Below are 16329 nucleotides of genomic sequence, written 5' to 3' on the forward strand. Positions count from 1 at the left end.
TTGTGCGTCATTGCTGCATCACAAAATTGACTGTACAAAGACTGTGCTGTGAAACAAAGGATGCACTCTGAGGTTAGCTTTTTTGTTACTGTATTCTAAAACTTGGCTCTTGGGATGTCCCCCCTCCCTTGTTGCAGTGTTGTCTTTGGATTTGGTATTATGAGGACTCAAATATTCACATTCCCATACATGGCATCTGTACAACCTAAAAATGCAATGAACTCAGAGGTTTGTTCAATGGCTGGTATTTAGCAACAAAAACCAATGTGCAGTTCTATTCCTATGAGGATACTCCTCATAAAGAAAATGCAAGTACACCTTGAAAACACGTTCTCAGGGGATCTGCTTTCTTCAGGAGACCCACTAGCTTTGTTCAGGAAGAGTAGTTAGCAGTAGGAGAACAGGGAAAGCTCATTTTTGTACATATCGGCTTGTTAAATTATCTTTGATAGGGATGGGCATGAACCAAGAAAATGGTGGTTCATGTTGGTTTGTGGTTCATTTGATTCACAAACCAAATCAACCACCATTTCCCCCAAACATGTTTGTTGGTTTAGGATGGCTGGGGGAGGGAAGGGGAGGCATTTAAATGCCACCCCTCCATTATCCAACCAGCCTGCAGCAGCCTTCTCTCCATTGTACCTTATGGGGGACCAAAGGGTACAGTGGAGAGATTGTGCCACTGCTGTGGCATGACTCAAGAGAAGGGGTTTAAAGCTGTGGTCCAATCTATCCATTGTACCCTATGGCCCCATAGGGTACAATGGAGAAAGCTCTCTCCTCTTCTTTCTTCCCTTCCCAGCCAGACAGCCCTAGTCTCCACATGGTCTGTCTGGTTGAAGCTGGACATTCAAGCAGAGCCTGCAAAACAGCTGATCCTGTGGGGTGAGGTCTCCTCATAGTCACAGCTGGGGTTCTGAGGGAAGGCAACATGAACTACTTTCCCTCCTGGGATCGACTTCCACAGTCATGGAAGCTAATTCCGGGAGGGAAGACAGTTCATGATGCCTTCTTTTGCCTTCCCCGTGGGGGGAACATTGGGGAAGCTGGGGGACAGAATAAACTGCCTCCCCTTGGCTTCCCCAGGACCCCTGCAGCCAAGTAGGCATGAACCTTTCCTGAACCTGGGAAGGGTTTGTAGGAGGCACATTTCCCAAACCCCTGGTTTACAAACTATGAACCAACCTAGTTTGTGCATGAACTGCAGTTCATTGTTTGGTTTGTGCCCATCCCTAATCTTTGACTGTTAAGCTGGAACATATCCCAATATCCCTGTATGTCCATATAGATCAGTGGTCCCCAAGCTTCTCGCTACCGGGGCCAACCTGGCCACCATGGCACCAGGGCGGGCAGGGTGGGGGCACTGAATTTGGTCCCCCGCCCCCATTGCGCTGCGCAGCCTCATTGCCCACCCCCCTTGCAGTGCCTCCACGACGGCAGGCAAACCACTGAAGAAGCAGCCCGCTGACGTTTAGCTCCGTCACCCCCCCCCCATGTGACGAGGCTCAGGTCCCCCCTCCTGCCATCACTGCTTTCCCTCTCTCCCCAGTGCTGTAATGCAGCATGGCACTCCGTCATCGGTACCATCCTCCCTCCCTCCGTCAGATTGCTCTGAGCTGAGCAGCGCTGAAACTGGGCCTTACATCCTCCCTCCCTCTGTCAGATTGCTCTGAGCCGAGCAGCGCTGAAACTGAGCCTTACCAGCTTCACTGCGACTGCACCATCTAACACTTTGAAGTTCATGAGAGACACTTCTCCCTCTTTCCTTCCTGGAACCGAAAGTGAGGGGGGAGAAGTCTTCTCTCGCGTGAACTTCAAAGTGTTAGATGGTGCAGCCACAGTGAAGCTGGTAAAGCCAGTAGCGATCTGCAGCCCCGGGGGTTGGGAACCCCTGATATAGATGACTGAAAGACTGAACTAGCTCCAAGTTCCAGGGTTGTTTTTTATAAAAACTTTATCTAAGGCCCACCTTTCATGGTGAGACTCAAAGCAGGTTACAGCATGTTTCTTTTTTAACTCTAGCTTGTCAGTGAGTTTCTCCTGTTCTTTCAGAAAACCAAAGATGCATTTTACTCAGATACACTATTGGATAAGTATTTTGTTGTCATATATTAAAAAATCGTGATAACTATGTCTTCATGATTTGGTGTATGGGGACCATTCTGCATGCTGTGCCTTAGATGTAACTACCAGGCAAGTGGCTGTGAACCCATGCAATGTATGAGATCTTGAGAAATTTCTATAACTCTGGGACACCTGGAATTGCTAGTTGAGAAGCCAGGTGAGAAACCTGGAAGGGAGGCTGCCGCTAAAACCTTTTTACATGCTGCATCTCACACACTCAGGATTTCTGATCCCATGAAGCCCATGCAACTCACGTAGACAAATATTGAGATTTTCCTTTGTTATAGGTCAATGCTAAACTTAGATTTGTTTATTAACCTTCAGAGTTCTTTTCAAGAATGTTTATAAAGAAAGTGAGATTAAAGTACCTAGACCTTTCAGCACAAGGGAAAAGTGTTTTCCAACATCCCTGAAGAAGCAGTGTTTTCTCTGCCTTCTCCTGTTTCAGTAGCAGTGTTTGGCAACATCCCTCCCCCCACTTTTGAAATTTTTAATGTATTCTTTGGGAACCAGAAGAGTAGGAGTAGATGGCTGGCACCACTGAATGGAGAGAGCTTCTTGTCTGTTCAGTAAATGATCAGACTATCAAGACCATTTAAGTTTCCCATGTATTCATTCAGTAGTGCCACATTTTTTAGCTCAAGGAATGATCTTCCTTGAGGATTATTTTGGCCCTTCCCACTTGGATAGTAATGTCATAAGACAGAATAGTATATTTCAGCCAGAAGATCTCTCTGCTCCAGACTGATACAGGACAAACTGAGTCTAGACTCTAGTTAATGTGATAACCTCTGAAGACAAAAGACTGGAAACAGCATCAGATGAAAACTGTTGCCAGCATATGAGCATCCAGATATGTTTTGGAACTTCCTGATGTTTCCACTGAGAGTTGTGAACTTTTGGAATTCTCAGAGCTACTGACCATTGCTTGAATGGGTGTTTCTTCAAAGCACAGAAATAAAGAAAAATGATTCTAGAACTAAGATTTATTTTATTTTATCTTTATTCCACTTATTAGGACTAGTGGATTTATGTAGATTAGTAGTGGCTCACAGAACCAGAAGATTGATGGAAGATTTCAAAAAGAAAGGAGTACATTTTGCACAATGAAATGTTTGTACAGTTTGCATGTACATTAACATAAGTGTAAATAGTACTACAAAAGTTATGAACTATTTATAAAATACTGGGATATTGCCTCTTTAAAAAATAAGATCCTTACCCAACTCTCCCATGAACACCAAGCCTTTTTAGATTCTCCGATTTCTTCCCTGGAAGTCGTTGACGCCATTAAGGCCTCCAAAATCAATAAAACCCCAGGTAGAGATGGACTACCTTCAGAATTTTATAAAAAATTCAATCTTTCCCTGGTACCTCACCTTACCACTGTTTGCAATCTTGTTCTGGACTCCGGCTGTATGCCTCCCTCCTGGTCCCAGGCGAAAATAGTTATGATCCCCAAAAAAGACAAAGACCCATTAAATGTTAAATCTTACCGCCCCATTTCTTTACTAAATAACGATTATAAAATATTTACTTCCATTTTGACTGCTAGATTGAACACAATCATAGGGCTCTATATTCACACCAACCAATCAGGATTTATTCCGAATCGCGATATCATGGACAATACTAGACAAACAATTAACTTAATTCAATATTGCACTTTTCAGCCATACGACTCCTGCATTCTTGCCTTAGATATAGAGAAGGCCTTCGATAGTGTAGAACCTCTCTTCCTTAAAAAAGTCTTACATCACATGGGTTTCGGACCTAGGTTCAGAACGGTTATAGATTCTATGTATTCCTGTCCATCCGCGTTTATACAAATCAATGGTCAACAGCCCCCTTCACTTATCCTAGAAAGAGGGACTCGTCAAGGGTGCCCCCTATCACCACTGCTATTCGCCATTGTCATAGAGCCCTTTGCAAATTTGATACGGCTTTCTTCAGAGATCTCTGGTATCTCTGTCCAAAATTCTACTTTTAAAATAAGTTTATTTGCCGACGATATAGTCTTATATATTACAAATCCACTACAGTCTATTAAAGCCGTTTCCTCTCTCCTGTCTGATTACAGTAAACTTTCAGGTCTTTCAGTTAACCACTCGAAATCAATTCTCTACCCGATTAAAATTTCCGATACTTCTAAAAAAGACATAGTTGCAAACTACCCCTTTCATTGGGTCTCTGATTCCTGGTCCTATTTGAGGCTGAAAATCCCCTTAAATATAGCTGGCCTATTAAAAACTAACTACACGGCCACGGCTTCTGAGATTACTACCACGCTCAAGCAATGGGATAAGTTGCAACTATCCTGGATGGAAAGAATCCATGTAATTAAATCCTTTATTTTTCCCAAGTTTTTATATCTTTTTCGGGCTCTTCCTATTGAGATCTCTCAGCCTACTTTAAAATCCTGGCAACAAATACTGACTTCCTTTATCTGGAAATATAAAAAGCCTAGAATCAAAGTTTCAACTTTATGTCGATCAAGACAAAAAGGTGGCCTAGCAGTTCCCGACATTGCAAAGTATTATAAAGCTACTATTTTATCCCAGATGACCAAAATATTGTACCAACATCCCCCGCCGCCGTGGACACCCATAGAGGAAGCTCACTTTACCCCACTGAAATACTACGAACTATTATGGCTCAAGAAAAATGAACGCCCACCGTGGCAATTCATGAACCCATTCCTCAGGGCGCTCTTGTCAGTATGGGATTCGGAGCGTCATTTTCTGGCTCCAGGACTCTCTACTATCTCATCTTTTATAGGACAAAAATATTTCCTTCCTGCCCAACTACCCTTTTCTTTCAAGGTCTGGAGAGACTCCTCAAAAGTTTTTTTCTTTAATCTTCTTTCATCTTCTAAACAACTTCTACCTAAAAATGATCTAGACCAAGTTTTGACTAAGCCAGCACCTTGGTTTGAATACTTTCAAATCAGGCACTTTCTTCAGGACCCTAAAGTGATCTCTTCATTTTCTCGCCCTTCATCTGACTACGAACATCTGGTTCTTCATTTTCACGAAGAGAGAACGCCTAAAAGTCTCATTTCACGGCTGTATCGAATCTTATTGTCTAAACTCGAAGCAACCCTACCCTCTTACACCACCCAATGGCATAAAGACTGTGGCATCATCCTTTCTCCCGACCAATGGGACTCTATATGGGCTAGTGATGCCCTACAATCTACCATTATAAATATATCTCAACAAAACTTTAAATTGATAGCACGTTGGTACCTTACTCCTAACCAGTTCTCCCATATGACCCAGTTAGGCTCTTCAGACTGCTGGAGAAACTGTGGGCTCAAAGCCTCTTATTTTCACTGCTGGTGGGACTGCCCCAAAATCAGACCATTCTGGACCTCAATTTGTGCCCATCTCTCCTCCCTAACTGGGGTCTTGATCCCAGATGAACCAACAAGGATACTTCTCAATCATTGGTCCGATACCCGTCTTTCATCTTCTAAAAAATCCTTGATAGTTAAACTCCTGACAGCTGCTAAAACCACGATTGCGCAGTCCTGGAAAAACTCATTGAATTTGACACTTGACAACTGGCTACTTAAAGTCTGGGAACACATTGTAATGGATAAAATTCAGGCAGCCATAGACCACAAAGACCCATACCAAGCCTACGCTAAATATCTGGCAACTTGGCTTCCCATTCTAGAAAAGCTTGACACCGATCCATTTTTTGCTAACTCTTATTCTAAAAATAAAATGTATAAAGATTTCCTTTTGCTATAAAATTCTCTTAACAAGTTAATTTCAAGTTATTTAAAGTGTATTATATCTTCCTTTTTCCTTTCCCTGATCTTATTTTATTTTCAAATACTGTGTTATTATAATTATAATTACTATTACCTTCAGTTTGTATTTTGTTTTTAAAGGTTATTTTTGCTCTGTATTCTGTCTATTAAGCTTACGATGTTATTTCTGTTAATCTTGACGGTAAACTTCTTGCGCTATGGATTGTAAGCTACTTTTATGCCTTAATAAAATGTTTAAAGTTAAAATATATATATATATGTTGCATGGATTCATGCCTTTCTCTGATGTAATACTAATGGGTAATAGTATGGATATTAAAATTTAAGAGGCTATTCAGGACAAGAGTTGTCTGCAAGGTAACGAAATGTTAATTCACATGACCTTTTGGGGGAAGGGGGGGCTTCTTTCAGCTATTGACTTTCTTGATGTTGGAATCAGTGTGCATGTGTGAGGATAGTGGATATGAAGTAGAAATCAGCCTCTACCTGCTGATCTTTAATTGTGGTCAGGATCACACAGTCTTTAGCTGTTGAAATTGAGTTTTAACATCACTTGCCTTTTGAGCTAAGTGCACATGAAACTCATAGCTTTCAATATGGACTGGCATAAGTATCCATGAACCTAGATATCACTAACTGCTGATTGCTAAAAGTTGGTATATAAATTAGATGATAGCCAAAGAACACTGGGATGCAAAATGCAAATGCTGGATTTCTGCTTCTGGGTAGAAGTAGCGGGAAATCTCTGCATGCAGCACTTAGTTTATTTCAAGAGACCTAAAAACAACTAAGGAGCTTCTGCAACTATAATAATCTTGTTTTATTTTCTTTGCAGATCTTTTGATTTCTAGCTGAATTGTTACCCTTTGGATCAAGATGCCAGCAGCAGTTGGAGGCCCCGTGGGATACACGCCACCAGAAGGAGGATGGGGCTGGGCTGTAGTCGTTGGTGCCTTTATCTCAATTGGCTTTTCCTATGCATTTCCAAAATCCATCACAGTATTCTTCAAAGAGATAGAGCAGATTTTTGATGCATCTAGCAGCAAAGTGTCCTGGATCTCTTCCATTATGCTGGCAGTAATGTATGGAGGAGGTAAGTTTGCAGACTGAACAAATGGCATAATTTAACTACAAGTTTATATGGAGGCTTCCTATAATTGCTCTTTCTAATTTAGGTCATACGTTAGTTAGAGTCCAGAAGGTATCATTAATCTGCTTTAAGTACCATATTTGGTTTCTCATTTGGGGGACTGAATTTATTTTAATATTCCAAATGGAAAAAATAGGCATAATCTGTCTTTGTTTTCAAAGCCATAAATAAAACATTTTGGGGAATTACTTGTGTAATTCTAAAATTGTGCTTCTTATAATGTGCCTCCCTTATCTTTTCAGAAGACTCTTTTAAGTTGCTTGGGGATGTGCATAACTTGTTAAAGACTCCTAACCATTGGCAAGGCACTTCTGATGCTGAGGGTTTGGAGCCTTGGGGTGAACCTGGATGTCTCATTGTCTATGGAGGCCCAGGTCACCACAGTAGCCGTGTCTGCCGTCTACTATCTATGACTGGTGAAACAACTGGCTTCCCTACCTATCTGTCCAGGATCTGGCCACAGTGATCCATGCAATGGTCACTTCCAGACTAGATTACTTCAATTCACTCTACGTGGGCTTGCCCTTGAATCTGATCCAGAAACTCCCAACTGGTGCAGAATGTTGTGGCGCACCTGCTTGCTGCAGTGTCTATACGGGCGTGCATGCAACCAGTGCTCTGCCAGCTGCACTGGTTACCAACTGAGTACTGGATCTGGTTCAAGGTTTTGGTTCTGACCTTCAAAGCCCTGAACGGCCTGGAACCAGCATATCTGCAAGACGACCTCTTCCTGTATACCCCCCGGAGAGCCTTACGCTCCATGGAACAACATCTGCTTGGTAATCCCTGGCCCAAAAGAAGTCCACTTAGTCTCAACCTGGGTCAGGGCATTCTCTGTTCTGGCCCCTACCTGGTGGAACAAGCTCCCATTGGACCTGCAGGGACTGTTGCAATTCAGCAGGCCCTGTAAGACAGAGCTGTTCCACCAGGCATTTAACTGAGGTGGTGGACATTTTGTTATTTCCTGCTGCAGGGACCCTGATGAAATAACTGTTGACCCATTTATCTTATACCAGCTGGGGGATGTATGGAAGGAATGGAGGCAACTGATACCACCAGCTGCAGAATTGGAGTTTGCTTTTAGATTGCATATTGTTTTATTATATGTATCTGATTTTAACCTTGTATTATTGACTGTTGTTAACTGCTCAGATCCCATTTGGGAAATGACAAGCTATAAATTGAAAATAATAAATAAAGTTAATTCGGATAACAAGAAGAAATGGATTTTCAGCTTCACAAGTCTGGGGCAATATGGTGAAGGAGCAGATAAAAGAACTGACTTTCCAAAACCTTTTGACTGTGGGTGTCACCCTAGATTGTGTTTGATAGCAGCCTTACAAAAGCTAAGCACATCCAGGTGTGGTGACTTCTTTGAAAGGGAGACCATTTGGGAACCATTGTGTGCACCACCTTGATGAAACAAAAGCAGGATGTAAATGTAATAAAACAAATGAACATAATAATTGAGAAACCTGCCTAGAGAGATGGATTAGCCTTAGGTATATACACTTGCTTTAGTTTCTTGCAAATAAAGTTGAAATTTTTGTAACTTTATGAAAGTAGGCCCATAAGTATTCAAACTGGAACTTAAAGTAGAAGACAGAAATATCTTCTCCAAGTTCAAGACCTTTAATGGCATAATAAAATAATAAATAAAAATACAAACAGGAACTAAAATGAAAGGAGCAATTAAGGCAATGTCACTGAGAAAAAAATACTAAAAACAGAATTAATCAAATACTCATTGCCTTTTCTTAGATATAGAGTAACCCTTATACAGTACAATAGCCAAATACTCAGCCACTATTGCAGTCAAACTGGTAGATTTATCAGCAAGTAAATACTGAGTAATTCTTTCTGGAGAGCCAGAGAGGTTAGAAATAACAGAGAACAGATTATGTAAATATTGTCTACTGGAACCAGATTCAATTACCCATATTCTTCTCTGTTGCCCCATGGTCTGTAAGATTCTCCTTTCATCTTCTACTTTCAAGCTTTTCCATAGTGAGAGTAATATGCTATATAAATTTTAACTGTTTGCTAAAATTAATCTCATTACAACAGCTTTAGAACACACCATATTTGAGATGCAGCCTTACTATAGTTGGAACAATTTAAATTAAAAACAAAATAGTAAGTTTCTATCAAAACCTTTCAAGTGGAAGAGATTTGTTTTGTTACATAATGAAGAAATAGGATAGGTTGGAGCTTATAACTTGCAAAGGTGGGGGATGGAGCCAGTTTGGTTTCCAGATATCTCATGATAACATTTATATTCTGTCCATACTGTCATGACTCTTGAAAAAGTTTAGTTATAATCGATCTCTTTACTATGTATGCGTATGAAACTCATATGGATATTGTGACAGGGGAGACGGTACTACTAAGCACTACCCTGAAACAGTCACCCTGTTGTTGCTTTGGGTGTCAAAATTTACCTTTCAGAAGATGGCACAGCAGGCACAGGTAGTGATTTAAAACAAGTTATAGTTTATTTAAACATACTGGCAGGGAAGGGGTGGGATATTCACATAGGTTTTTGGCATTTAGAAGATGTAGGCAGACACTTTAAACTGAACACAGAACTATGTCTGAGGTTACTGACTTCACAAGATACAGCGTTACTCTTCAATTGGTTTAACTTTCACTAAAGGTATCCTTGATGTTCAAGGTTTATTTTTTTATAACTTGTCGATTTCTGGTTAATTTTCTAATCACACAATCTGGAGTGTACCGTACTTTGTCTCTTTGGTTATAAGGTCTCTCCACTAGACCTCTTTCTCTGGCAAGATTGTTACTATCTTCCCTTGAAGATAAATAATGCATTTCTTTGGCACCTTTGAGGGTCTTTCGCTACCACCTCAAAACCTATTGCCCAAGCCTGATCTACCCAGACTGTCTTTTCCCCCTTTGGACACTAAGCTTAATACAGGAAACTGTTTTCCTTCTCAATATGTGATTCTGTGTTTTACACATACAGAGACTGTTCTTAACTCCTAGGAACAGCCTACCACCAGAGTTTCCACTATTTAAAACCACCCCACACGGGCACTGAATATGACTCTGCTTTATGTCCCTTGACACACACTAGAGAGCATCACAAGGACCACCGCTCTTTTTCCAGTCACCCTTCAACTCAGCTCTGTAACTGCTTTCTCCATCTGTCTTAACTGCCACCCTCTTTTGACAGTTAGGAGTTCACCAATCAGAGTGAGTTCCATTAGCTATCACTCACTTGCAGTTCCATTAGATGTCATTCACATGCACTGCCTCTCAGCATGCATATGCCTGCTGCCTGTCACAGGTTTGTAGAACTTACATGCTATGTTGCTGGTGTAAATAGATAAACCCTGTCCTCTTTTCACCTTCTATTTACACTCATTCCCTCGCAGTCAGTGAAGGAATGGGGCTACCGCGGCCAATTTCAAAGTGGTTGATTTTTTTTCTTCTTTCTCCTTTGCTGAGCGCCGCAAGATGCGGCAGATGGAAGACTTCAGGGATGATTTCTTGGAGGACGCGCCTTCCCTTGGCCCTCAGTCTGACGCCTTGGGAAAGGCCTCTGGGACCGGCAGGTCTTTGCAGCTTGCTGCGGTTCCCAGCAACGTGTCCCGCTCTAGTGACTCTGGTCACTGAGCAGAAGCGTCCAGGGACTTCAGCGGGCGTGTGCGAGGCTCCTTCTTGACACACACTAGAGAGCATCACAAGGACCACCACTCAGAGAGACCCAGTCAGATGAAGAGTCACAATCCAAAGATCAAGAGAGCTTTATCTTGGATGAGGAGGTGGAGGATATCTGCGTCCCGCCTCAGTCAGTTCGTTGTTTTAAAGCTGATGACTATCAATATTTGTTAACCAGAGTTACGGCAGCACTGGCACTTCAGGATTCCTCCTCCTCTGAGGAGAATACCAGCACTGACACTAACCCCAGAAACAAAACTACTGGGAATAAGGAGTTTTTTCCAGTCTCTCACACAACTGCTAAGGTTTTCCCATTTCCACAATTCTTTGAGAGGCAACTCAAAGCTGAATGGGAAAAGCCTAACTCCAATCGTCAGTTTCCTGGGTTGGTGAAAAAATTATATGATTTACCTGTTTTTGCAAACGAGATGTTACAGGTTCCAGTAGTGGATGCCCCAGTGACGGCTCTTCAAAACTCGGGTTTGGTTTCAGAAGATGGCCAAGGGGCCATCCAGGACAACTGGGACAAGAAAATTGATCTGGCATTAAAGAGGTCACGAAGCGGTAACCATGGCAATAAAGGCCAGTACAGCATCCTCTATTGTATCTAGAGCAGCTATAGTCTGGGCTAGGAGGCTCACCCAACTATTGCCAGAAAATAACAAGAAGTTAATTGAGGGAACCACTAGGCTTCTGAGAGCAGCAGAGTTTATGGCCGACACATCTTTAGATGCACTCACCTTTTGTTCCAGAGGTTTAGCATCTGGGGCACTAGCCAGAAGAGATATATGGCTGAGAGCATGGCCTGCAGACAATCACTCCAAACAAATTGTGATTTCTTATCCATTCCAGGGCAAAAAGCTTTTTGGTAGTGCTTTAGACAAAATTTTAGTGGAAACTAAGGACAAAAAGAAGGCCGTGCCGAGGAACATTAGGAGACCTGATAAAAGAGGTTTTTACCCTCAGCCTTTTTGTTCCTCACACTCACTGGCCAGATCTAGACCCTACTCAGGCAATAAAAGATCGTCCTGGAATCAGCCAAGACAGCCCTTTAGAAAAGGATTCAACAATCCTAGGTTCTCCAAACAAAACTCAGACGCAAAGACAAGCAGTATCGAGAAACAAAGTTCAACAAAGGGGAGGGACGGTGGCTCAGTGGTAGAGCATCTGCTTGGGAAGCAGAAGGTCCCAGGTTCAATCCCCGGCATCTCCAAAAAAGGGTCCAGGCAAATAGGTGTGAAAAACCTCGGCTTGAGACCCTGGAGAGCCGCTGCCAGTCTGAGAAGACAATACTGACTTTGATGGACCGAGGGTCTGATTCAGTATAAGGGAGCTTCATATGTTCAACACGGCGTGACTGGACTTCAATTCTGGTAGGGGGAAGACTACATCATTTTTGAGACACCTGGGAGGCTTCCCAGACAGACTGCTGGACATTAGAAATCGTATCGTATGGTTATGCAATAGAATTCAAAAACACCCCACCGGAACGTTTTCTAATGTCCCTGATTCAAAAGAATTCTACAAGGAGGTCAATAACGAACAGATCCATAACACATCTTCTCAAAATCAATGCCATAGAACAAGTACCCACAGAGCAGATGGGTCGAGGTGTGTATTCAATATTCTTCATTGTACCTAAGAAGAACAGAGACTGGAGAGCAATACTCGACCTAAAGTTTCTTAACAAGTTCATTCATCTCCGACACTTTCTCATGGAGACCCTAAAGTCAATCACAGAGGCTCTGCAACCGGGGGAGTTCCTCATGTCGTTGGATCTCACAGAAGCCTACTTACATATTCCGATTCTTTTATCCCATTGGCGTTTCCTTCGGTTCTGCATTGGACACAGGCATTTCTAATTCAGGGCACTTCCCTTCGGTTTAGCCACAGCTCCTAGAGTTTTCATGAAAGTGATGGTGAACGTTGTGGCCCTTCTCAGACAACAGGGAGTCCATATTCATCCATATCTAGATGACCTTTTGATCAGATCATTGTCCTATCAGAAAGCTCTGTCAGACGTCCAAACAATGATCCAGTGTCTACAGGAACACAGTTTTTTCATAAACCTATCCAAGAGTGTCCTAGAACCAACACAACGATTGGAGCACCTGGGGATGGAGCACATGAAAAAACTCACTTTTTCTCCCAAACAACAAGATCCAGAAAACCAAACAACTTGTGAACCTAGTCATCCGGAGTGCCCACACTCCACTATTGACTCTAGCCAAATTGATGGGATTATTCATCTCGAACATAGATGCGGTTCAGTGGGGCAGACTACATACCAGACCTTTACAAAGCTTGCTCTGCCCTCACCAATACCAGTTCATGGAAAAACAGAATCCGCAGATCAAGGTCACCTTAGCGGTCAAACAGTCTCTGAAGTGGTGGTCCAGGGATGTCAACCTTTGACAAGGGAGAATTTACTACCTTCCCAGGGAGATACAGCTGTTCACAGATGCCAGTCTGTCAGGATGGGGAGCAACACTCGATAACATTCCAACGCAGGGTCGCTGGTCACCGTCAGAGACTCATCTCCCGATCAATGTATTAGAGTTATGAGCAATCCGTCTAGCTCTATTGTTCTTTGCTGAACTAGTACAGAAGCAACACATACTAGTACGAACAATGTGGCTGTGACGTCCTACCTGAACCATCAGGGGGGTTCGAGATCTTCAGCTCTGTCTAGAGAAGCAAAGACATTATTCAACTGGGCAGAACACCACCTTCTGTCCATCAGGGCAGAACACATCAAGGGCTTTGCCAACATCCAAGCAGATTGGCTCAGTCAAACGACCATACAACCAGGAGAATGGAGATTAAAGTCGTCGGTATTCCATCAGATACTCGAACAGTTCGGGCAACCAGTCGTGGATCTATTTGCTTCTCACAACAATTATCATGTACCAAGATTTTACACCAGGTTCTTTCACCTGGCGGCAGCAGCAGTGGGTGCTCTGACAGTGACTTGGCTGCAGGGCCTACTATATGCTTTCCCTCCGATTCTGGTGTCATCAAGATTTCTTCGTCAGGTGCAACACCAGAAAGCATGGGTTATCCTGGTAGCTCCGTGGTGGCCACGACACCCATGGTTCTCTTCTATTCAAAAACTAGCAACCACCCAATCCCTTTGGTTGCAGATCTCTCCAGACATGTTGACACAGGGCCCAATTTGGCATCCACACCCAGAATGGTTGCAATTGACCGTGTGGAAATTGAACGGTCTACATTCCGGAAATTAGGTTACTCCTCAGAGGTTACTAACACATTATTGGCCTCCAGAAAAGAGTCCACCACCAGAATTTACAATACTACTTGGAAGACCTTTCATAGGTGGCGCCGCAGAAAGACAAGGGATCCACTATACCCATCAATTCAATACATTTTGGAATTCTTACAAGATGGACTTCAATCTGGGCTGAAACCAGCCACCTTGCATAGACAAGTAGCAGCATTATCTTTGGTATTGGGACTGATACAGGGAAAAGATGTTTCCAGACACCCACATGTACAGAGGTTCTTAAGGGGGGCCACACTCAAGTGTCCTCCACAGACTCACAGATTTCCAACGTGGTGTTTACACACTGTCTTGTTCGCACTCACAAAATCACCCTTTGAACCTATAAAGGACATCTCTCTAAGATGGCTACATTTGAAGACCATCTTTCTAATAGCAATCACATCAGCAAGAAGGGTTTCGGAAATTAATGCGTTGTCTGTAAAGAAAGAACTCTGTATTTTTCACAAAGACAAAGTGGTGCTTCATACAGATCCTACCTTTCAGCCCAAGATTGTATCTAAATTTCACAAATCACAGGAACTGCATTTACCATCATTCTGCCCAGATCCTAAACATCCAAGGGAGCGAATTTGGCACAACTTAGATGTTAGACGTTGTCTGAAGGCATATTTAGTCAGAACTGAACCAATCAGGAAGACGGATGCCATGTTTATCAATGTTACACAACCAAGGTTGGGCCAGAAGATGTCAACCCCAGCCATCAGCTATGCTATTAAGCAATGCATCACGGAAGCATATAGAGCAATGAAATTAGAAGTACCCAAAGGGATTACAGCACATTCAGCCAGAAGTGCGGCAACTAATGCGGCCTTTAACAAATATGCTTCAGTAGACGAAGTGTGCAGGGCTGCAACATGGTCTTCTATTTCAACATTTGTTCGACACTACAAATTAAATACTTATAGTTCAGCAGAAGCAGCATTTGGCAGAAAAGTGTTACATGTGTTCCTAGAAGAGAGCGATACCCCACCCAATCATTAATCTACTGCTATAGGAGATCCCAAGATGGCCTCCGACTCAGAGGGAGAACTACCATTGGTACTTACCGTGAAGGGTCATTCTCCTCTTGAGTACAGGAGGACATCTTGCCCACCACACTGCATCACTCATACTAGGGTCTGTTCTGCCATATCTATTTCATTCTTTCTTGCTGCTTTACAGCGCTTTATGTTATGCTTGTTGCATCTTAACTTGTTGCTTTTACTGTTTAACTTTTTTGGAGTAAGGTTGATAGTTTAGAAACTGCTTCTCGGAGTATCCCAACTGAGGAGATCTGGGTGCTCCAGGGTCATGGAAGAGGAAGAAGAATTATTTTATTTCCTGCCTCCCTGAAAAGATGGTGAAAAGCACCCAAGATGTCCTCCTGTACTCCGAGGAGAATGACCCCTTGCGGTAAGTACCAGTGGTCATTTGCAGAGCTGTTTTGGTATTTAAGAGAGGAGTCTCTAGGGCCCCTCCTTGAGCATCAGCCAGGCAACTTGTGGCCCTGACCTGGATAGCCCTGGCAAGACTAATCTCATCAGATCTCAGAAGGGTCAACTCTGGCAAGTACTTGGATGGTAGACTTCATTGGAATACCAGAGCCAGAGGCAGGGGAAGGCTTTATTCAGTCACCTCTCTGAATATGCCTCATGCCCACCAGAAGTCACCATAAAAATATAAAAACACCAAAAAGGTGACTTGCTATCATGCAGGGCCTACCAGGAGAAGGGAAAGATGGAGTAGTGTGGGGAGAGGAGAATACAGGGGGAAATAAGATGGCCAGCATAAATCCTTGCATGTTCCCTACTGTGCAACTGAGTCTGCCCTGATGCCTGACACTGTGCAACTCTGCCAACCCCAGTCCAGCAGCTGGCCCCACTTACATTTTTTCCCAGGGAAAGTCTACCAGAGAAAGAGAGAAAGGTGAAGATAGGGGAGCAGATAAAAGTTGGTTGGCTAGAGGGTGGAAAAGAGAGAAGGAAGCAGAAAAATCCCAAATAAATAAAAAAGAGGAGAGGTTATGGGGGCTATCAAGGAAAGAAAGGAAGTGATGTACCCAGGAGGACCTTGTGGATCCCCCACTTGTGTTCTATAATGCTTGTTAGAAAATGGATTTTTAGACACCTCTGGACTCTTCCTTGAATCCCAATGCCTTTTCCTTTATCTCTTGCTTCATAAAACTTTCAGAGAGTCTAGCTTTTTCTTTGCATTCCTATGCAATTTTAAGGCTTTCTCTTCTCTGTCCTTGGCTCTTTTCAGTATGGCACATAAGCAGAGTGAGTATTGGTGGCTTCTGTGTTGTTGCAG

General features: G+C 42.8%; 1 protein-coding gene across 2 annotated transcripts in view; it reads left to right on the forward strand.

Annotated features, from left to right (window-relative positions):
- The window catches only part of SLC16A1 (solute carrier family 16 member 1), an 86376-nt gene that overhangs the window by 34446 nt on the left and 35601 nt on the right, over positions 1-16329 (forward strand). For both annotated transcript variants that reach the window (XM_060231214.1, XM_060231215.1), the window contains one exon: positions 6741-6998. In XM_060231214.1, coding sequence (XP_060087197.1) covers positions 6782-6998 — 217 coding nt within the window. In that variant the 5' untranslated portion in view covers positions 6741-6781. The remainder of the gene's footprint in view (positions 1-6740; positions 6999-16329) is intronic.

This window comes from Heteronotia binoei, chromosome 2, assembly GCF_032191835.1.
Source record: "Heteronotia binoei isolate CCM8104 ecotype False Entrance Well chromosome 2, APGP_CSIRO_Hbin_v1, whole genome shotgun sequence".
NCBI classification, from domain to species: domain Eukaryota; kingdom Metazoa; phylum Chordata; class Lepidosauria; order Squamata; family Gekkonidae; genus Heteronotia; species Heteronotia binoei.